The 24,480-nt window shown below is 34.6% G+C and overlaps 1 protein-coding gene across 1 annotated transcript in view; it reads right to left on the bottom strand.

Annotated features, from left to right (window-relative positions):
* Positions 1-189: 189 nt before the first annotated feature.
* PPP1R13B (protein phosphatase 1 regulatory subunit 13B) overlaps positions 190-24,480 on the bottom strand; it is a 125,300-nt gene continuing 101,009 nt past the window's right edge. Inside the window, 13 exon segments of the mRNA XM_074291062.1 lie at positions 190-2,058; positions 3,450-3,649; positions 4,852-5,018; positions 5,854-5,987; positions 6,079-6,219; positions 8,146-8,921; positions 10,576-11,077; positions 12,313-12,482; positions 18,547-18,561; positions 18,564-18,608; positions 18,611-18,722; positions 22,319-22,459; positions 23,701-23,897. Of these exon segments, the coding sequence (XP_074147163.1) occupies positions 2,017-2,058; positions 3,450-3,649; positions 4,852-5,018; positions 5,854-5,987; positions 6,079-6,219; positions 8,146-8,921; positions 10,576-11,077; positions 12,313-12,482; positions 18,547-18,561; positions 18,564-18,608; positions 18,611-18,722; positions 22,319-22,459; positions 23,701-23,897 (2,642 nt within the window). The 3' untranslated portion in view covers positions 190-2,016.

The following is a 24,480-nucleotide window of genomic DNA, read 5'->3' as shown; positions in this document are numbered from 1 at the left end:
CTGTTTATCATTAATATTTCGGAGACTGTGTCTGAAGTAATAACCAAAAATCAGCTCTAGGAGAAAAAACTGCCCCATTTGTCAGAAAATAGTGTAGAAGAAATTCCTGACTCAAAGAATTAGAACAGACTTCAGAAATACTTTTTCCATTTCAAGAGAACGGATATATAGACACATTTAGACCCAGAGCAGGGATAACCATAGTTTATTTGTGCACATTTACATCAGAATTAGCATTAATTATCAAGGCTCTTAGAAATAGTGATTCTGTCACATTCATACAGCAAGTTTTTTTGAACAACATCCTTTTACTTTCCATCACCACAATATATATATATATATATGTGTGTGTGTATATATATATATATACAAGTAATCTAAAATGTACTCAGTTACAGCACTGCATTGACTTTTTATATAGAGATATATATATAGAGAGATATACATATATAAATTATACATAAGACTTATACATGGAAAAAAATCCTACACTTTAATGAGAAACATTTTTAACATGGCTACAACTCAAAGATAAAATAAAAAAAATACTTTTGGTATATAAAAGCATATACATTATAATTCAAATTCCAGTGAAGTGCTTTAGTTTCCTCTTACCTACAAAATAGTGGACATTATTGCATAACTGGCCCAGAATTAGATACAAGACTACTGAGAACCATAGCAACTGTTCTCCTGGCTCAACGCACCCATCTTTTTACCCTTGTCTAGAATTTCCATCTCATAGATTCATTTCCTTTTTTCATCATAATGCTACCACTGCAGTGGTAGTTCACTCCTTCAACTATCACAGCATCCCCTTAGTCACTTACACAAGCTCTATCTCTGTTCAACTATTTTATTCCCATCTACTTAAAACCTCAACTTAATTTGACTTTAGTTCCAGTGTTACTGACTGCTTTTAGATTTTAGAACGAATTTAAGCTTTTAGTATTCAAGAAACACATTATCAATCAGTGAAGGCTTTATGAACAAACTTGGTCAACTCAAAAAGTGAGGGAACCTACTTAGGTTTAGGTTCTTCAAATAAATCATACATTTAAACTTTTTTTAAAAGCTCCTTTATATCAGACGTTTCCAAGAAATACAAAGACTTAAATAAATAAATCAACAATGGAAGTGAATGACATCCTCTGGCAGACCGATAACAAAAATGAAAATAGGATATCAAAAATTTAGACCTAAGACAGAACACCCTGCATTTTGTAATTAACACTGACAAATTCCCATAAAAAATCCTTTGGTAAATAAAAGAAATGATGAGAGTGGTGGGGAGAGAAAAAGGAACAGGGAAACCGGTGTTACAATAGAGAGCTTCTGACTTGGCAAATAATTTGCAGGAATCTGTCTTATGTAGTTAACAGGGAAAGAATGTTTAAAACCATTAAAAAAATTATTTACTGGCATTGGAATTAAGCAAAATGGGGACTAACTAGGGGTTAGAAGCACAACACATGAAGCTATAGGGAACTTTTAAGACTTCCTAGCTACTCTTTGAATGCCAAAAACTCCATTTTCAATAGCTTTGAAGGAATCAATTGTTATAAATAAAGCCAAATGTGTTGGCCTCAAAGCCCCTAGGGCAATTTTCCAGACATGCTGAGGGTACACAAATGCCTTTTCTCAATTCTGAGTAATGACTATCACCTGATATTTCTAGAACACTTTATGATGTAAGAAATTCTTTACATACATATGATTTAATTTTTGGCAACTAACTAGTTTATGGGATTTCTATTGGCAACAGGGGGTGATCATTTTGAAGGCCTTTTGTTTATTTTGACATGGTGTAATTGGCAAAATACAGAATTAGTGGACATATAAGTACCATGCATGGATGCTGGCAGATTTAGAAGGAAGGGCCTCACTTACAAACTGCAGATGTTTCTTCTGCTAATGAGAGCACCATTAAAATGAGAGTTCTTCAACTTCAATTCTCTTGATAGGATAGGTCTTCAGTGACTTCTGGTAATGGTAAAACGGCATTGCTCCCTAGGTTCAAGCTAAGGTTCGCTGTCTAGGTTTGATTCGTGGATATAACTAAAAAGAAAGAAAATTCAATTGAGCCAACTGTTAAAAAATTGGGAAATGACATTACTAACAAGTGCTTTTAAGGGACCTCAGGACAGTCATATACCTTTTCCAAAAAATTAGAAGCAGTCCCTACTCTGGTTGAACATACCCTCCCCGACATCATCCAAAACTTTTGGACACTATTGCTCTGCACTTAGGTATATTTACCAGGCCTAAAACTATACTGTAATAAAGCGCTAATCATCAAAGCTAAAGGCTCAGGGCTAGGAAAAAAAGATCAGAATTGAATGGAAAGATTCGACCGGAATAAAAAACAGCAGCCTAATCAATGTTTAGATTAGAACATAACATGTATGAAATCAAAGAACTTCTTACTGGACAATAAATATTGAAAAATCCAGAAGAGCAATTGTGCAAAAATTAGGTTTATCCCATATCTATACTGAAAAGCATAATATAATACTTTCCAAACAGATGTGACTTGAATATAAAAGATCACTTTTTAATTTTTTAACAAGGGAAAAACTTATTAGAACAGAAAGTATATATATCTATCATCAGATAGGTATGCTTGCATACCTTTCACTACTACTAAAGACTTAAGAAAGAATTTATAATTAAATAAGAAGGTGATTCTAGGACAAAGACAATTTGAATCATGTTAAATTCAAAAATTTTTGCCAAAACAAAATCATGGGAGAGAAGTCAAAAAACCTAACTTCATGAGAAAAAAAATCTTTCCATTAAATATCCCAGATCCCATTGCAAAATGGAAAAAATAACCCTGAAAAATGGTAGCAGTTAATATTGGAGAAACTGCCGAAAGACAAGCACATTCAAAAATGGGGCTGTGATTGGGTCTAACATTCTCAATGTCGATTTAAAATTAGGTAATTAAGGTGACTAACCTGTCCATTCTCTTCCTAAAAGGAAACAGAATCCTAAATTAAGGGGAACAGAATTTTTAAAGAGATAACAAAATAGTCTTACAGAAAGGCAGAGAACAGAGTAGTAGGCTAGAATATACATATCATCAGATATGTATATTTGTATATGTATAAATATGTATGTGTATGTATAAATAATCATTATTTGCTTTGTGTAAAAAGGTGACAGGAGGAGGATGTACACATATCTAAAAGTAATAGTAAAATGCCAATCATATAGAAGGCAAAGACCATTTTTATAATAAAACTGAAAAATGAAAACATCTCAGTTCTCTTAAGGCTAAGTAAGAACTGTATCTAGAAAGTGTCTTCCCATAATCTGCTAAATTCCCCTAACAATTTAACAATAAATGCATTTAATGTTCATTACATAAATGTTAACTCAGCCTTTGGGATAGAGAATACTACAGAAAAAGGAAGACTATACAATATATACAATAAGACACATACCCCTAGTAGGTTTTTAGGCACATAACCTTCTCTTTCCCCAAGGCGGGCCCACCACCATTCAGTTTCATTGTCATCTTTACGCCTCAGGATAGTTATGGCATCCCCTTCATGGAATGACAACTCATCACTGTTCTGAGCTTCGTAATCCCAAAGTGCATATACTACTCCTTTGTTCATCACACCCAGCTTTTCCTGGACACCTGTTATCAAAAAATAAGTGTTCAATAAAAGGCAAGAGTATCCAAGACACATGGTCTTATATATTCAGAGTACTGAATGAATCTGCTCAAGATGTGAAGGTTTAAGGGAGTCACACATGATACCCATAAATGAGCAGTCCAGATTTAATTATTTCATGTAAAAATCAGGAAGATTTAAATAATGAGTAATATATTAATAAATAATGAGCAGATAAGAAGTACTCAAAGATAATGGGCTTTCCTAAATTTTAACAAAATGGTAGACCATTCACCGATGCCCCACTGAAATTATGACAACAATGTGTCACTGTTCTAAAGTACCAGGCTGAAGTATCCAAAATCTAAGATCTAACTTTCTAAAAGGAAAAAAAAAATTATAAGAGTTGTACCACTGTTTACAGGCAGTAAGGATTATAAGGAAAGTAGCACATGGCATTAAACTGGAATTGCCCTTTATCAAGGAGGAGAATTAGGAGTACTTTTGTGATGTTAAAAGCTCTAATAACTTTACTAGAAGGTCTGTCTGCCTTGATGTGAGTCCTAAATATTTATAAGCCAAGCACTTTTCCCATATTTAGTATGTATGTAGCTCTTTGAAAGCGCAGGCTGTGTTTTATTTACTTCTGAATCCTTCCCTTTCTGCCCAGCCCCTTTATCTATTGTTTTTTCTCAGCTCTAGACATAAAATCTCTGCATGTAATTGGTTGATGGTTTCCATGGGGGTGGGATATGGGGAGGGGGGTGGGGGGGAGAGGAGCTGAAAGCATCTATATTTGGGGGCTATCAATGAAATGCTAAAAATAAAGGTCATGGTTTTGCTTCTACAAGTATGATTGCAAAAGCTGATGGCCACAGCAATCCCAAGATGGTCCTACTCTAGATGGGAGCTGTGAGCACAACTGCACCAGGTTTGCCCTCCTCAGAGTTGGGGTTCATAACCTTTGTTTGTGTTACTGAGCACTCTGGCAGCTGTGGAAGTCCATGGAGCCCTCTTTCCCTGTAGTATTTAGTTCCTTTCACAGTGACCTTCCTAAGATAAACAGGAAAAGTCCTATAAGACTTACAGAATCTTATTAACTTGAGGAAAAAGTTAATGTGCTTGACTCAATGACACTGAAACCATGTCTACAAGATTTTAAACATACTCTCTCTGTCTCTCTCAACCCTGCGTTTTCTTAACCACAAACATGCAGGGACCTTACCGTACAAAAACTGGGAGCACTGAATATAGCCTTCTTCCATCTCTTCACACTTGTCGGCTGCAGTTTCGATGTCACTGATAGTTGAAGCAAAAATTGCTGCTCCACTTTCCACTAGCTGTTTGCAAAGGTGGACACTGTTGCATGAAGCTGCACAGTGTAGAGGCGTCCTGAGAGGAGGAGAAATAAGAGAGATGATGGGAAAGCAAAGCAGATATTTTCACAAGCAGGAAGAACAAAGCAAGTGACAAATGAATGGATGTGTACATATGAAACGTGAGGCATATTTGACATAAAAGATAAATTATTGTCCTCAGTTTCTTGTAGGATGAAACAAAGAAAAAGTCCCTTTGAAATTCTAAGATAATATCAGTAATGCTTATTTGTACTTTACCTACATTTTATAAAAATTTACAAATAATTTTTATGGCATAAAAATTTTATCTTTTTATTCAAGATAATCTTAAGAGAAATCTTTTCCTGAAATGATAAGAGTTTTGAAATAGGTGTTGACAAAAATTATTGATAACAGTAATTCACTTATATAGCAGCTTACACTATTAGCCAATGGCGGCTTAGCAATAATATCACCTAAACCTTCATTTTACAAATTATGGAAACTCGGGGGCAGCTAGGTGGCGCAGTGGATAGAGCACCAGCTCTGAATTTAGGAGGACCCGAGTTCAAATCTGGTCTCAGTCACTTAACACTTCCTAGCTGTGTGACCCTGGGCAAGTCACTTAACCCCAGCCTCAGGAAAAAAAAACAAACAAACAAATAAATTATGGAAACTCAAGCTTGGAAGGGCTAAGTGACAAAGTCAGAGAGCCTGCAAGAAGCAGAAAAAGGATTCAATCTCTCTTCTGACCAAAAATCTAATGTTCTTACCAGTCTCCCACTGTAATATGACTCAAGCTTTCCGCACAAAAGAAAATCTTTAGCAGTCAACCTTTAAAATCAATTCAGTAAGAGTTCTATATGGAATAAAAAAGCAAATATTCTTACCATCCATCACTGTCAGCTGCATTCACATTAACACCAAAATCGAGCAGGAACTTCACAATGTGGTGGTGGCCAGCACACACTGCATTATGTAAAGGAGTGATGCCTTCATCATTAGGCTTGCTGGGATCTTCTACCTAAGAGAAATGATGTTTGTTGTGAAGGCACAAAGATCTTTTTTTCACTGTCCCCAGAATAACAACAGGCTCTTAATGCTTAGAGGCTCACCTCATAGATTATCCTTTGCACCAGATCAAATTCCCCTTCCAAAGAAGCATCCAAGAGCAAAGCTAAAGGATTAAACTTTACTCTCAGTCCATGACCAGTCCGTTCAGAATTTGGTTTCTTCAGGTTAGTACGTTTAATTTGCTGTGAAGAAAGCATATGCTTTGATTCAACTTTTGTTAATAAAGTCCTCAGTGTTTTGGAAAACAACTTCTACAAACTCATGGAACTGGAAACACTTAAGATGATTGGACTCTCTCTCACCCATCACATCCCATCAATTACCTCCCAATTCTACATTCACAATCTCTCCTCCATCAGGACCCTCCCTTTTCACTCATTCCCCCTATCCCCACCCTAGACTATTAAACAGCTTCTGATAAGAATCCCGTCCTTCCCTCTACCTGCCAGGTCTCCCAAGAGGTCATGCAAGAATTACTCTTCATGAACTCAAATCCATCATTTCAACTTTTCTATACAAAGCTCTTGTCCTAAGTTTTAAACCTTGCCTACCTAGATTAAATCTAGATACTTATCTTAATAATCAAGAATCTCTACCTAACTCTACCCAGTTTTTCTTTTTCTATTCCTGATTCATTCCCTAGTAAATATTCCATCTTATAGGCAAACTGGATGATTCTAACAAAACTGCCCCAGACTTTTTGATTTCAGTGCCTTTGTTGTCCCCTCTACTACACTTGGCATACTTTTCTCCTCTCTCTGCCTGGGCTGCCAAGACATCTTTTCCACTTTTCCCCCAAACTCATACTGGCTGACCAACTGAGGATCTGATCTCAATCTCCTTGGATCCCAAAAATACCTGTTTTTAAAATTTCTATATATGACAATTAGTAAATTTTAAATTAAGGAATGTAAAGCTGAAAGGATCATTAATAAATGAGTGTATGTATTTTTAATAAATAGATGGCTTACTGAACACCAGTACCAGAAGAAATGAAGACCAGAAGAACACCAAAAATACAGCCATACACTTAGTTTTAAGAATTTTAAAATCAGAAAGTCCCTTATGCATCATGGAGCTGCCCCTTCTTTTGAGAAAAGATTTAGAACTGGAAAGCAATTTGCTGACCTTGTGCTTGATCCAATCCCCCTTCTATTTTCTTTAGCAGACCACCCCTGGGCTCATTCTCTCTCTCTGTCTTCCTACCAAGGAGCTCTATGCCAAGTGTCTTCAAATATCCTCAAGCTTTCCCACAAGTATCTTAAATACAACATATCCAAAACAAAAGGAATTCTATATCCCACCTCAACCTGTCCTTTCTCCAAAACTTCCCAGTTTCCATTAAGGGCACACTTCCAATAAAGGAGGTTCAAAACCTTCAAGTTATTCTTTACTTGTCCCATTTTGGTAAAGACCTCATGCTGGAACTTTGCAAAGTTTTTCTATGTCCAATCTTTTCTTCTCAAGGCCATCCTCAAAGTCACCAATGCCACATTGCTATAAAGAAAGTGGGTGGCTATTGGAAAAAGATCAAACTCACTACTTTCCATCCTTCCTGCACATGCTCCTCAAAACTCTTAAATGCTTTCAATGCCTTTAGGATAAAATATAAAACTTTTTAGCTTGACATCTAAGGCCCTCCACAATCTGGCTCACACCTGCTTTTCCAAATTTTTTTTCAGATCACAACCTAAATTCCTGCCAAAGTAGAACTTTCCATCTTCCATGTACATGTTAATTGGCCCTGGCCATTCCCCATGGCTCAAATAACTTCCTCATTTCTCCCTCTCAGAATCCTCATCTGCCTACATAATGGTAGTTGTCATGCCATTCTTCCCCAGATACTAATTATATTTACTTCTTCCAATCATCTCGTACTTATATATGTACATGCTGAATCCCTCAGCAAAATTTAAACTCCTTGGAGGCAGGCCTGTCTCTCTCTACTGTCTTAGTACTGCTAGTACCAAGCGCAGGACCTTTAATAACCATTTGGTGAATGGAACTGAACTTCCTGGCTGAAATGTGTCTTCCCCAGGAGCAGGATGTGTCCTCTGGGACCTGAGAGGCCAGGGCTCTCTCAAAGACCACCCCTGCAGGTCACTCACCATCGTTGTCACGGGGATCAGAAGACCAGTTGGGGGAGGAACCAGGGGAGGAGGGGCCTCTTCTTCTCTGGGAGAACTGGCCTCCCCAGTGGGGTGTGACTCCTGTTCACCTGCTGGGAACACGGCCACGTTGTTGTTGTTATCTTCCGCAGTCTCGGGGCCGTGGTTGATAGTTTCAGTGCTAATCAGTTCCTCAGTTTCAGGGGATGGTAATTCGTTATCATTGGCATCTGATGATGGTGGAGGTTCTTCAGGGGGAGGAGCTGTAGGCTGTGCAGGAACAGGTTCTTCTAGATTTCCATTGGTATTTGTATTCCCATTATCAACATCTGCCAAGGTGCCTATGAAGTCTTGTGAGTTGCTTGGTTGATAGAAAGGTGCACTTTCCATCCCCCCAGCAAGGGTATTGAAGCGCTGATACAGCAATTTCTGGATATTTGGTCCACTAGGACCTTCTGGCTCTGTGATGGAACTGCGTTTTTTTAAGGGTCTAGGGGCATTAGCCAGTTTCCGCCTCAGAGCTTCCAGATCGGCATCACTCTGATATCGAAGAGGTGAATGGACAATAGGGGTGAGTTTGGTGGGACTAAGGGGCCGAGGGATATTTTCCACGTTACTGTTTTCACCAGATGGTGGGATATTTTCTTGTTCCTGATCTTTCTCAGTAAGTTCAGAAGGAGGCTGTGGCTGTGCCGTGTTTGAAGACAAAGGCCCATAAAGAAATGGCAACGGTGAAGGAGAAGTGGAGCCAGACGGCAAGACAGGCTTCCCATAAACTGAAGAAAACAAGAAGCAAGGTGAAGGGCATTTCAAGTGACACCGTACCCATCAAATACACACCATGTGCAGTCACTACTGAAGAGGAGAAATGCTCACTTCTCAGGGATTATAAAGATGCAGACATGATATTGCCAGGACAAGTTCTACTCTATACCAACGAAATCACACTTACAGGTTAAAAAACCTTTAAAAACTATTTAAGGTCAATCTCTCAGTGTCAAAGAAGCTCTTTAAGTCTAAAAATTGCAGGGTAAGTGCCAGTTTCTAATAGTTAAAGAAGGTTCCTCACTGGAGATCCCTATATCAAGAAGATCACAGAGTGAGAGAGAGAGAAAAAGAGAGCTCAACTACTGTATCACATAACATGTGTTTGGGGAAAGCTGAATGTAAACAAGATCCGATTTTGGGGGGCAATTAGATGGCACAGTGAATAGAGTGCCTGCCCTAGAATCAGAAGTACCTGAGTTCAAATCTAATCCCAGACACCTATTTCTAGCAGTGTGACCTTGAGTAAGTCACGTAACCCTAATTGTCTTGCAAAAAACCCTCAACCTGCCCCCCCCCAAAAACACTAAAATTTGATTTTAATGCATGAAAGGGATCTAAAAAGGAAAAAAATAAAATAAACCTATAACAGTTACTTCTGAAAATCCTAACCTGTGTCAGAACTTCTCCCTCAGAAAAATGCCACAAAAACCTGTGGGCTCTATTCATTTAAGAATCAATGGAAGAATCACCCTGTTGACATACCTGGGTTACCTGGACGCCCTATGAAAACTTTGCTTCCCTAGTAATACTCTAGATTCCTGAGTTGCACCAGCTATTCTGGTTGCCCAGTAAATAATTAAATCTGCTTCCTCATCCTCAGAGTCCAGAAACCTTATGTCCACTCCCAGCCAGTCATTTTAGAATATCTTATCAGGTCCTACATTGGACCTCCCATACTATGGACTTGTGTTATCAATTAAGAATATGACTTTTGTCTCAATGACAGAGATTGTCAATCTTCTTTCTGAATACCCTTACACGGCATTTTAATCCCTAAAGTACTGGAAATTCAGTATACAGTTTTCCACTGGGTAGATGAAGTAAATCAAATCCAAGTCAATGCCTTCTTTACCACCTGATCCAGGAAGTGGCTCTTGTCTTAGAAGGCTTTTGCCTCCTCTCCTCCCTGGTAGAAGCCTCTCTCCGACCAATAAAGAAGGAAAAAGAACTCTCTGGCCCTATTACTTCTGCTTGGAGAACTGAGCCTACTAGTCTCTGCCACTGTAGCAGCAAATTATAAAAACATCTCAGCCTTCAAAAATGCAAAGATGGAAGCTCCTGCTGAAATATTAGAACTTCTTCACAGTAAGATGAAAGTTTCTAAAAAGGAGCTATGCTCTCTGTCCATCTGACTTTACATGGACTAGAAATCAGATAATGAGGTATATTTGTTCATTATCAATTTGCAAGACTACTTTAAATGTACTTTCTTCCCAATTCATCTACCTCACTCATTTATCATTTTTGAAAATAAATTTTTTTAAAATTTAAAATTATTATTAAACATTTAATATCAAATAACAAAATATTAAGATGGGGTTTAAAGTAAAAATTTAAGTACTATTTTTTTTCTATCAAGGAAAAAATATGAATACAATCTACCTGCTTTAACGGACTTATTTAGAGTATTATACACAGCCTGTTGATAATTCTTAGGAGGTGTAGCTTGCTGAAGGTACATGGAATAAATGGAACTCGAGTTCACTGTCTGAGGTCCTTTTCTGGGAGACTGAGGCCTTGATCCTTTGTCAGCTAAGAATGGTCTAATAGCCACAGTTAATGGGAGATCAGGCCTGCCATCTCCAGATGGAAATAATGGAGGACCAGTTGGCTGATATGTAGGACTTGGAGGTACAGAAATCCTCTGCTGAATCTGTTGTGAAGAACTAGGCTGGTGTATGTTGCTTGAAGAGGGTAGGGTAGCAGGTTTCTGCCAATTCGTTACGCTTGTGCCAGATCTGGGGAGGCTGTTGTCTTTTCTCCGTTCCAAAGAATTTGTGGAGCCTGGCCCCAAAGGAACAGGGCTTGGATATGTTCCATAGTTCGGAGGCAACTGTTTACTTGTACCAGGAATAGAGGGTGGTGCTTTTCCAATATCAATGCCCTAAATTTAGATTTCAAAGAGAAAGGGAGAAGATGAAATATTATGTGTCTAAAAATTAAACATTTTTTCCACCTATCACAAGTAAAAAGATTAGAAAACCAAGATTTTAAACAATATCAAGTCAGTTTGTCACCCAAAAATATTAATAGTACATATGTATGTCAAAAATAAAGGGATTCTATCACACAGACCTAATATTGTAGGTGAAAAGAGAATAGATTTGAATAGTGTTGTTTTAACAATTCATTAACTGAAGTTATTAGGCTATCACTGATTAGGGTAATCAGTGATACTAAACAGTGGTCTAACATACTGGCATTATGACTTAATAAAAGGGAAAAGAAATGCATTGATTAATGAGCTTCCCTTATTGCTGGCCTGTGTTTGCTCTGGAAACTTGACCAGTTCCCTGAGTAAACTCAGTTATCCTAAAGGAATGGACAAATATTCTCCTTGGTGGGTCCCTTAAGATGGAATACCCTGTACCTGAAAAGGCTGCTTTATTTCAAGTAGCTTTGTCATGTAGCAAATGAGAATACCTAGCATGGTGTCTTCTTTGTTCTCAGCCTGTAAAAATTTAGTAGAAAATGGAGACACTTTGGAATCTCCCCCAGGAAGGGACACCTTGCCTGGGACCTTCCACCTGGGACCCTGAAGGCTGTGACTTGGGATCACAGAACCAAGAAACTCAGGTCCTGGTGCTTTCCTAGGTGAGGATGCTAAATGTTGTTTATTTATTTGTTTTTTACGTTGTCTTTATTGTTACAGTGATCACTGCATTTGTTGATTGTGTATTACTTTTATGTCACGTTTTCCTCTTCCTTTATGTCTTATTTGAATCAAGGTTCTGAGCAGTAATAAACTTGTACTCACCCCCCCCTTGAGTCTGTGTCTTTGGACAGGAATACCAAAACTAGAATTAACCTTACATCAGGTCAGTGACCTCTCCACTACACCACTATGCCTCTTCATAAAGAGCTACTTAACCATTCATAAAGAGCTTCATAAAGAGATACTTAAACAACAGAGAAATACTCTGACAATGAAAACTACAGATCTAGTAATACAGGATTTGTCAATCATCCCCAAACAAAATAGTTTTAGGTGTCATGAAAAAATATAGAAATAAACAGACAGACAATTCCGGGGAAATTTTTCTTCAACAGGAAAAAAAGATCAATTAAAATTTGTTACATGATTATTAGCCCAGCATGTAAAAACGAAAACCAACATACCAGCTTTTCAGTACTTGCTACTGCTGATAAGGGGAGAGGTTGGCTTGATATCGTTACTTGCTTGAAAGCCCCATCCATGCTTGATTCCTTCCATTCCACATTAGCTGTTTGAACTGGTTTTACTGAAGAGTTTGAGTTTTGTTTTGATGCTGACCAGTTTCCATCATTAGCTTTTAAAAAATGTTTAAGATTAGTCATGGGTATTGTTCTTAAGGAAATAATTCAATTAATTAAAAATAATTATTTTAGTCCAATATAAGAATAACCCAAGGCCAGAAATCCAAAGCATAGTCATTGATCTCAGTATCTGATTTAGTAGAAAAAGCAATACTGCTCCCAATCAGGCATATCATACTACTCATTATCTTAATTAAATGTTGGAAAGAATTGTGCTATATGAGCTTCAGTTTAAATGGTCCAAAAAATAAAATAAAATAAAATAAAATACAATAAAGACTGATGATAATAGCACAGTTATTGAAATGTTAACAGATAAAATATAAGTGCAAAGTCAGGATATTTTTTTTATTCTAAAATTTTCAGGGAATTAAAGGAAAAAAAAAAAAAAAGACTAAAAGTAAAAGCAGCTGAAAAAGTTATTTCATTAAGAGTACTTTATAAAGTACAGTACTTGATAACTTGACTAAAAAAGTCCACCTTTCAATTTCCCTTCCTCTGATCCCTTCTGATCCTCTGCCCCCAAAGTATAAGTTAAAAAAACACATTAAAACTATAATTAACATGTAAGAAAAACCATTCCAAATTTGCAAATGGGATTTATTTTATGATTCATCTGCTGAAAATGTCAATATACTGAAGTAATTACTAATTGCAAAAAGCAAAACAAAAAACCGGTAAAAGATCAATTCCTATTTAAAGCAATCACCACTTAAAAGAATGACATGATTTAACAGTAGTAATTAGAGAGAATTCTTAAGTCACCAATTTTCAGATAATTTACTTTAAAAAAAAAAAATCACTATAAAAAAAGAGGGTATTTTCCAAACTATGATAAAAGTCATTATGATACTGCCAAAAATTCTGAAATAGCTTCTAAAAGTTTAATGGAATTGTCATTTTAAGTATTTGATGGCCATGCTTCTCTCTAAGTCACCTATTAAAGTGAATCCCAGGTTAGATATAAACCTTAAAGCAATAAGTAATTGTAAATCATTTCCTAAGTATACAATATGTGTGAAACTAAAGCTGTACAGCACTGAGACATGATGTGTGTGTATGTGTGAGAGAGGGAGAAGATTAGTCTTCAGATGGTTTTTAAATTATTATTTTTTTTGAGGTGGAATTAATGAAAGTTGTTAATAAGTTAAGCTTTGAAGTACAGGTAGTTGTGGAGAAGGGGTAGTTTCTCAAGATTTGTAAAATGAGGGCTCTCATTCTACTTGCCTAATTTAGAAAAGCTTTTGTGTAAAAACACATGAAAGAGGATGGACAGTCTTTTATACATGCCTTTTTTTTTCTTAATGAATCTTTAATGTAGGATCATAAAAACAATTTATTCACCAAGCAGTAGCTGAGTAAAATTTTTACTAAATTTGACAGTTTCAAAAAAGAATGCAGAAAACAGTTGATAAAGAAAAAGATGAATGTTTCATATGTCTTCTCCTTTGATATTATCTATATTGAAGCTTATTTCAACATTATAAAATGCAATCCATCCATGCTTTCTCATCCTATGAAGCTGCTGTCTTTATCCTCATTGACATTTTTCAGAAAGCATCTACTATATAATGAATGGAAGACTTTGCTCCAAGTTTAATATGTGATAAGAGATTAGCATAATATCCAGGCTGTCCTTTATTCATTCTCACTACATAACCAACCCACTAGTTTTTTCAATATGAAATTTTTCCTTTCAAAACAATTTTTAAATGTGAGTCATCACTGGTAACATGTGACCTATGTATATCCGTCACACAACTTTGCACTATTTGGAAAGTTACAATGTTGATTCTTCTGACACTATGATGTCCCATAATTCACAGAGAGAGAATCACTAGAAGGACATTGGTGTTAAAAAGATGGTTATTTGAGGTAAAAGTTCAGGGATGTTCTGAATTATATATCCTCAACAATTAAGAACATTTTCATACATTTATTAGTAGATTACAATTCTTTCTGTTAAGTATCCTTTGAACATGTCTATTGGTGGAATGGCTTTCAGTCTTATGTAGCTCTCTTAGTTAAAATAACTTGAATAATAAATTCATATTTGAGAAATTTGGTACAAAGATTTTTTTCCATTTGAATAATTCCTATCTCATACCAGGCATATTATGCAAAAGCTTTTCTATTTCATGTAATCAGCTACATATCTTCTCTTCTGTAAATGCCTCTACATTTTGGTTAAAAATAAGAACTCATCTCCTTGTAAAAGCTGTGAAAAAATATGACCTGCGTCTCTTCTAATTGTATAATGGCATGTCCTTCAATATTAAGATTACATTTCCATTTAGAATTATATATAATATTGTATAAAAGTTTTGATCTAAGCCTAATTTCTGCTAGATTATTTTACAGTATTCCCCACTATCACAGGGAGTTCTTGCCTAAATAATTTTTATTTTCTAATTTATCAAATGCACTGTGGTTTTCAATAGATAATAGTTTGTGATATTGGGAAAAAAAAAAGTCCCTCTATAATCTTTATGTCATAAAGTTGTTATTTTTAAAAAGTTTTATACTTTGTCAAGGACTTTCTAAAATTTTTGTATCAAAATAATCAGGTGGTTTGGGACTTTTTTTTTTTTGTTTTTAATAAGATTATGTTATTTTCCTCATGTCTGTATCCCTGTTATAAATTCAACTTGGTACAATGAATTATTTCATGAAGGAACTACTATAATACATTTGACAAGATTAGGCTTTAAAATGTTTAATTGATCATTAATGATATTGATACATAGATCTCTTTTACACTTTCCTTGTTTGGCATCAGTACTAGAATTACATTTATTTTATAAAAGAAGTCTGGTAGAATACTTGTACTTTTTGTAGTTTTTGAGAATAATCTGCGTAGCATTGCAATTAATGGGTTCTTAAAAATTTGCTAATTCTCTTGTGAATTTATCAGAATCCAAAGTTTTTTTTAAATTGATAATTTCTTTACAACTAGTTTCATTTCCTTTTTTGAGATTGAATTAAGATCTCTATTTAGACTCGTGTTAGTATGCGTATTTTATTATTTTTGAAGGTAATCTTTTATTGTGTCTTAATTTTGTTAGCATATAACTGCTTTAATAGGCAGATCATTTTTTCCCCCTTGTTTTGTGATTTCATCTTGTTCTTCCATTATTTTGTTGATAAAGTTTTCTAACTTTTTTTAATCAAGATGGCTATGGGATTTATCCAATTTTCAAAGAACAGTTTTATTTTTATCATTTCAACAGTCTTTTTTGTTTTCTAATTTGGTTTCTATTTTTAATATCTCCTCTTTTGTGCTTATTGAGTTTTGTTGGCCTTTTTTTTTTAGGATTTCATTAAGTCTTCATTTGTGTCTGTGTCTTATTTTGTACTCTGAATCAAATTTTTATTGGACTGTGACCTGTAGTTAAGGAGTTGTTCACAATTTCTGCCTTTTTATAGTTTATTTGTAATATTTTAGTACATGATCAATTTTTGTAAAAATTCCATGAGATAATAGAAAGGTGTATTCTTTAGTGTTCTTGTTTAGAAGATGCCATAAGCTTTAGTTTCATTAACAATTTATGCAATACTCTATTTTATCTTTTGTTGGATTTTCTTTCTGTTGGATTTATCCAAATCTGAGAAAAGGACATTAACATCTCTTATTATAATTCTATTATTCTCTATATTTCCATATAATTCAGTTAACTTATATTTTATGAACTGAACTGCTATGGTATTTGCAGCATATAAGTTAAATATTGGGGCGGCTAGGTGGCGCAGTGGATAGAGCACCAGCCCTGAATTCAGGAGGACCCAAGTTCAAATCTGGTCTCAGACACTTAACACTTCCTAGCTGTGTGACCCTGGGCAAGTCACTTAACCCCAGCCTCAGGGGAAAAAAAAAGTTAAATATTAATATTGATTTGTTGCCTATACTTCCTTTCAGCACAATGTTCATAGTTGGTAACAATATTTCCTCTAAGATTTCACAAAGCATTTGATTTTGAAATTCATATCATAACAGATTCTCTAAATAGTTGCTAAATAAATCATAGAAATCCAGTTTAATTACACATACCATTGCCTGCTATATGCTAAAGACTAAGAAATGTTCTCTGCAGTACCTAGTGAAGAAATTCATAAATGTTTGCTTTTATTGCAGTAGAATTGTAATTATTCAAGCTCTGAAATGATCAAATTAAAACAGTCCTAACTACCAAGTAATAATTGTGCACAGCACAATGAAAAGAATTATATAATGGCATGATATTAATCTGTCCATTCTTTTAAGGATTTCCTTCAAAAGGAACCATGATTTAGCTACTTATAATAACTTATTGCACTTGGATAGCTTCATGAAAGCTAGAAATGATGTTAAGTATTAAACAATAATTATAATTTTATACTTTGGAGCATAAACTGAAGAACTTAAGCAATCATGGCCAATAACATGTAATTTATATGTATGAGCTCAACAGATGATTTTTCCAATTACCAGTTATACCTAAGGCTATATGAAAACCCAAATTTCAAGTTTAATAAATTCTATTTTCTAATCAAGTCTCTGTCCTTTCTTAATATCCATATTCAGTTAGTGAAGTCCTACTTGTTTCTCACAATATGCTTGCTTTCAATCTAAGATATCTGATGATTTAGTTTCACTAAATTTCATTCATATGTTTGCTCTTATTTTTCTAAAAAAATGTATCAAGTTTCAGTAAGCACAAGACTTTTATCAGTTTAGAAAGAAAAAAAAGATTGTTAATTTAGCACAAACGAGAGATAAGCCTCTCCCAAGATTCTCTGATTAACATACAGTTTACAAACTGCATTGCAGAGTTTGCAGAATGATGTGAAGAACTGTAGTCAGGTCCAACATCAAGATCTGACACTGTCCATGAACTAGGCTCCTGATGTTTACTATAACCATCTGTGTAACAAAAGAGTTAAAAAGCAGGAATCAAAAACTAGTACCCCTAGTTGCCAAGGTTTTTTTCATCATGGATACATAATTAGTTAAAAACTTATCTAAGACTTTCCAGAGTCATTCTACTCCAAATAATTCTTTTTTGAAAATAGGTACCTGGTGGGGCAGTAAGGTGGCGCAGTGGATAGAGCACCGGCCCTGAAGTCAGGAGGACCCAAATTCAAATCTGATCTCAGACACTTAACACTTCCTAGCTGTGTGATTCTGGGCAAGTCACTTAACCCCAATTGCCTTGACAAAAAAAACAAAAAAAACAAAAAAACAAAAAAAAAAAAAAAAGAAGAAGAAGAAGAAGAAGAAGAAGAAGAAGAAGAAGAAGAAGAAGAAGAAGAAGAAGAAAATCACTTTGATAGCAGAATGGAAGATGGCTGACAACAAGTGTGGGAGGGAAATGTATCAGCAGCTATTAAAATAATCCAGGTATGAGGTGATAAGGGCCTATATTAGAATGGTACAGTGTCACAGGAGAGGAAGTGGCACATTTGAAAGATGTTTCAAAGATGAAATTGGCCTTGGCAAGTGCTCTAGAGATGGCAAGGGAGAAGAAGAGTGTGGAGTTCAAGATGTGAATCTGTCAGACTGGAGAATGGTGCTGCCCTCCACAGTAATAGGAAATGTAGAAAGTAGAAGGTTAAGAGGAAGGAGAATTACTGTGGCTTTACACATGTTGAGTTTAAATGTTTACTGATCAATCTAGTTCAAGGTGTGTCAGATGAAGACATTCCATATACATGGTACTCTAGAAGTATAATTAGACATAGAAAGAAAAAAAAATAATAATAGGGCTATAGTTTATGATGAGAAGGGACTTTAGAGGCCATTGAACACAACCTTATTTTACAAATGAAGAAACTGAGTCACAGAGATGTTAAGTGACTTGCCCAGAATCACACAACTAGTAAGCATCTGAAACAGGAGTTGAGCCTAGATCCTCCTGAATTCCTTCCATTATTCCACAACTGACATGTAACAAGAAACAAGAAATCTACACCTCAGAATCAGGAATAATGAAGATGCCATTTAAAATCTCCATTTGAAGACATATATAATTATCTTCTTAATAGTTTCAGGGTTTTCCCCAGTAAGTCCAATTCTCTTACCAGACTTACATCTTCATGACCTGCATTTGAAGCAATAGTAAGAGACTGTGGCTTTACTGGTCACCTGGTACAGAATAGTTTCCAGCACTAGGAACTTGTATATAAGGCCCCACTGCTGCTATTCTTCCAGCACTCAAGGTTGACTGTGGTGATGATGTTCCATTAACACGATTTAACTATATAAAAAAAGGAAAGAGGAATGATCAGTGTGAACTCAAAGTTCAGAGAAATCAAAATACTAGGTTCATATTAGGCTGTTAATCTACTTCTAAACTTTTCCATAGTAATAACAGCCATTTTATACTTAAAAATTCATATATATATATATATATATATATATATATATATATATATATATATATATATATATATATATATCCAGAAATATTAAGTAGTAATCAAAAGAACAAATTAGGATTTGCATGGGAATATTATCTGATGAAACAAAATAAAATTCCTCCTTTCTGTAATTATGGTGGGAAAAGCCCTTTAAAAAGAGAAGTCTCTAAATCAACTGATGCTGAGTGAAATGAGCAGAACCAGAAGATCACTGTACACTTCAACAACAATACTGTATGGGGATGTATTCTGATGGAAGTGGAAATCTTCAACATAAAGAAGATCCAACTCACTTCCAGTTGATCAATGATGGACAGGGGTAGCTGCACCCAGAGAAGAAACACTGGGAGGGGAATGAAAATTGTTAGCACTAATATCTGTCTGCCCAGGTTGCATGTACCTTCGGATTCTAATGTTTATTGTGCAACAAGAAAATGATATTCGCACACATGTATTGTACCTAGACTATATTGTAACACATGTAAAATGTATGGTATTGCCTGTCGTCGGGGGGAGGGAATAGAGGGAGGGGGGGTAATTTGGAAAAATGAATACAAGGGATAATATTATAAAATATATATATATATAATAAAAAAAAAAAAAGATAAGTCTCTTAAAATTAAATCAGTAACAGGAATATCATTATAAGCACAATAATTTTTAAATAAGTTTTGTTTACTTTTTAAAAATTTGCTTTTATATATATTCTTGTTGCTATTTGTATATATGAAGTCTTATGATTGAAAACAAACTTTTGAAAATGAACTTTTAAAAAAATGTATGATTTTTAAAGAAAAAATTCCCCTAATGATAGAATATTGGTCATTGGTCATGATAATAACATTCGTTTCTTTACTTTTGAACTAGATAACTATCTTTCATCACAAATTTATGGTTTTCTTCCGAGATCTAATTTATTGCAAAATACTCCAAATTTATACATAATTTATACATAATGGGATAAAATAATAATATCTCATTTGAGTCACATGACTACTTTCAAACATTACATCTACAAGCAATCTCTAAAAAAGAGAACCATTTTTCTGTCATCATAATGATATAATATAAATTTTTTGGTAATGGAAAAATCAGTAAGAATAAGCATTTTAAGTCCACAGGCTAATTCTTCATAGTAACACTATTATTAACACACAAAATGATAAAAAGGCAATCATCTAAAATAAGATTCTTGAAAATTTACCATTGATGTTGAAGCCTTTTTCTAAATTAAAAAAAACAAAAAACAAAAACAAAAAATGGATCAAGATTCCTGAAAACATTTTGAAAATATCTCAAAACATAAAGCAAATCACTAAGTTTGGGCAAAAATCAACTGACAATAATATGCAGAAAAAGCAGCAACTACATTACTTATCTTGAAGCTTATCCATTTCAAGTTTTTCAATCTTTAAGACTAATTCACGCAATCCATTAAACCTAATTTCTCTTCCTTTCTTCCCTCATCCATTCTCTCCCCTACACACCATAGGTACTTTTTTATTTTTTAATTTCTCTTGGAATTTTTGAGTTAACGTTATTGAAAAAGATTTCACATATCTGATTGAATCTACATTTGTAACTAAAAGTTAGTAGCAAAGATGAAGGGCAAGGAAAAAAACTAGTAACTGTGGGTAGGAAGTGAGGGAGAAGGACATTGAAGTCTAAGATAATGTCCTAAGTCATCAGACCTCTTTTTGCTTTGCTAAGCAAAGATGTTGCATTACTTCAAAAATAAATATCTAATGCATGTCTGATGTTCTTTACATAACAGTAGGTTTAGATTATCATCCTGATTTACAGTGACAAAAAGGACAATATTTTTTATTTGAAATGTATGAAAAGTATTTGAAAAGTGAATAAAAGTTTGTCTGGCAGCAAAAAATAACTGAAGTTGTAGCATTCCAAATAATAATGATAAATTGATAAGTTATTCAAATCCTCTTCATCATCAGAATCTATCCCTTTAATATAATTTTTCTGGCTAATGATGTTAACTTCAAACAAAAATACTGATGCAGAATTGTGTCTTTTTTGATTCAGCTATAATTCTCATTCCACAATTAAAAAGCAAATAATTGCCCAATGCTGGATCTTTTTAAATTTAAGCTTAACATTTTCAGAACCAAGAAAGCCACTGATCTCTTTCCTCCATCCTTCAAACCCTATATTCATGTCAAGGAAACATCGAGCATCAGAAACCACTGGGACAAAGCTGTTGGAATCAATACAACGGCTTTTCCACCAGAGAAAGACTAATATCAAAATTCAGGTTTTTTTGCCTTTCCAAGGAATTGCCTAGTAGTTTTGAGACTTTAATATATGTAACACTTAGAACAACAAAGAGCTTTCGAGACATCAGTGAAGACTCACAAAATCCAACTATGCCCATCTGACCATAAAAAGTTATCATCTATATTTTATTGTTGGAAGCACATTTGAATTATGAAATTTGTTTCAATGGGATTTGTACAGATTATCCACTCTGGAGGCTCAGCATCAATTTTGTTTTGGTCTTACCACAATCATATATTCTTAACAAGGGTCATCATTATAGTGAAGAGTTCCTATATTTGAAAGCATACAGAAGTTATCTGTACATCTGTACAGAGAAGCTCTGTACATTTCAGCTATTTCTTTAGGATTTTCCCAAGATTAAGAACACAGACAGCATTTTTATTACTAGAAGAAAAAATCTGTAATATTTTTTTTGCCTAGAATATCCTTAATAGTAAGCCTTTATCAAAGAAATAAGTATTAAATATGTCAATGTTAAAGCTGTTTATATTTCTTGGTATCCTCCAAAAGCACAGTCAATCTCATTCTGCACTTCCTGCATAGCCAAAGAAATAATGCCAAGCCATTAACCTGAAAGGATATGTGAGTTGGTGGCAGAGCAACCACAAGTGGTGGAAGCTGAAGGATACTATTCCCCTAGGAGAAAGGACATTGGTAACCTGGGTGCTACCAATTCTCTGCTACATGCAATTCTTTACATTTACTCCACACAAGAGGAAATGAAAATAAAAGATTTTGTCCTCAGTGACAAGCAGTGTAGATGAGTGCCACTTTGAAGCAGTCTCTTTTCTGACAGAGAAGGAAGCTATCAATAGCAACGTGAATATGGGAACAGAATAACCAAGGCAGAGAAGGGTCAGAGTACATACCAAGTCAGAGGAAAAAGAAATACGAGGTGCTTTAGCCAGTGGTTTCAGATGCTACATTGCTATTAGTAATCTTTACTACCAGACTCTGCTACCTGAACTTTTATGGCTTTGAGGTTCCTTAAGCCACCACAGACAAAAGAACATTTTTAATAATTTTTACTGACTGGAGAATAGAATTAATTCAGAAAAAAAAAAAAAAAAGTGTGATTTGGATATGGGCCTTTTGTAAAAGTTTATCTTACAGGAATGTTTTCTTTTTGACGTGCCTGAATTTTTTTCCCATAAAGACGCTCACGCAGTTCATTGATTCGTTTGTCCATCATAGCAACCTCCATATTACGTTTATTTAAAAGTTCCTTCTGCTGCTGAAGTTTTGAATTTTGTTCCTGATTAAGCTGATTCCGAATCTTTAAAAAAAAAAGGGAGAAGGGTTACATTTTTTTAAAATTTTAATTAAAAAGATTATTAAATCTTCATTTCCATGAGAAATTTTTTTTAACTAAAGATGATATTAAATTTTGGCATATATCATGTCTAGGCATATACATGTATAGAATTAATTGATATGCTATCTGTTTCATATTTATAAATGGGAATCCACAGATTCTTGAGGAAGAGATCTCTAAATATTCACATAGCTGACAAAACACAAGACAAGCACTCAAATTATAAGCCAGGTGAAAAATGACCTACATATTTTTGGTAATTTTTACATAATGACTTGTCCATTGGGTTTGTATCATGTGAAACAACCATAACAGAATTCCTTTGCTAATCAATCTTCTCATTTATTATACGTTGAACTGCTTCATACTGCCTCTTACCCTCTATGCAGAAAAATACAATATTATACAAATTCCATTATTTATAGGATAATAATTTTCCCACAATGGTCACATACAACAGTTAAATCCTGGCCTCTCCTAACAAGCAAAAGATATCATGAATTCCCGCTCTTTCCTTTTGTTATGTCTATTACTTTAATTCATTTCAACAAATACATAAGTATCTACTACATGCAAAGCACTAGAAATGCAAAATAACATTATTTGCTAAATATCTTAACTCAATTTGCAAGTTATGATGAAGATACACATTTTATGAAAAACAAAGTGGTAAAGCAATTAATTTTAAATAATTTTAATAACTACTTTTAAAAAACACTCCTCATGATTTTCAATTATTCAAATTTAGTGGCTGATTTCTTAGACTATAGTTACATTAAACTTTAAGTTTACATGGAGACTTTGATACCATATAGTTTTATGTTTTTATATTGCTAAATAGTAAATCAGAGTCACTGTGGAATTTAATACAGTCAGCATGGGAATCTGGAAGATCTGATTTCAATTGCTACCTCTAATACATAATATCTGGTTGATTCTGGGCCAATCACTTCATTTATCAGTGCCTCAAGCCAATCTCTCTAGGACTCTTGAGTTTTAGATAAAGGGAGTTTCTACATCCAGAAATCATAGATCTGGCCCAAACAAACCCAAGAAAATCCATCAGATTCAGTTATTCTAAACAAACAAACAAACCACCTCGTGAGAACTTGTTCCTAAGTGAGCACCCTTGGCTCAACTCCAGTGTGCTCATCATCTTTAGAATCACTCACTACATAAACAGAAAAACTCCAACAGGTTACCTGAAGCTCTTGGTATAATCTTTTTAATTCCACTGCAGCAGGACCACTCAATCTGCCATTATACGACTGAAATCCATTGAGTTTCCCTTTCTTTAAATCCTCCAATTGTTGACTGAGCTGATCCACTCTTAGAATTGCAGTTTGTACTTCCTGCTTCTTTTCCTGGAACATGGCACTGAACCTTTCAATTTCAGCAGCTGCAATGCCCCCACCCCCAAGGAAAAAAATTCAATGAAAATATGTAATAAAAAAAGCATCAACACAAGCTTTGAAAGAAATTTTCATGGAAGCAAAGAAGCCGATTTAAAATTCATGAATCAGGCAATTAGACTATCACTGACATTCAACATCCTAATCTCTATGTATACGGTATAATTTTATGCACATATTTTATTTTAATTTTTGATTATCTCCACTATAGCAAAAGCATGAAATGGATAATTTTTTAAAAATTTTTAAATTTTTCTTTTTTGCTGAGGCACTTGGGGTTAAGTGACTTGCCAAGGGTCACACAGCCAGGATGTGTTAAATGTCTGAGACCAAATTTGAACTCAGGTCCTCCTGACTTCAGGGCTATTGCTCTACCACTGGGCCACCTACCTGCCCCAAATGAATGATTTAAAAAAAAAAAAAAAACTTTTCTATCTGATTTAAAAATATGTTTTGCTTTTGAAACATATTTAATTATCCTTTCCTTAAGTTCATGCCCATTTGAGGCAGAAGGGGTCAATCCAAAAAGCATAGTTGTGTCAAGTCAATATTGAGTCATAGCATGAAAAA

This window comes from Sminthopsis crassicaudata, chromosome 2 (genome assembly GCF_048593235.1).
Source record: "Sminthopsis crassicaudata isolate SCR6 chromosome 2, ASM4859323v1, whole genome shotgun sequence".
Taxonomy (NCBI): Eukaryota; Metazoa; Chordata; class Mammalia; order Dasyuromorphia; family Dasyuridae; genus Sminthopsis; species Sminthopsis crassicaudata.
The sequence above is the reverse complement of the archived record's forward strand: the minus strand, read 5'-3'. Positions and strand labels throughout refer to the sequence as shown.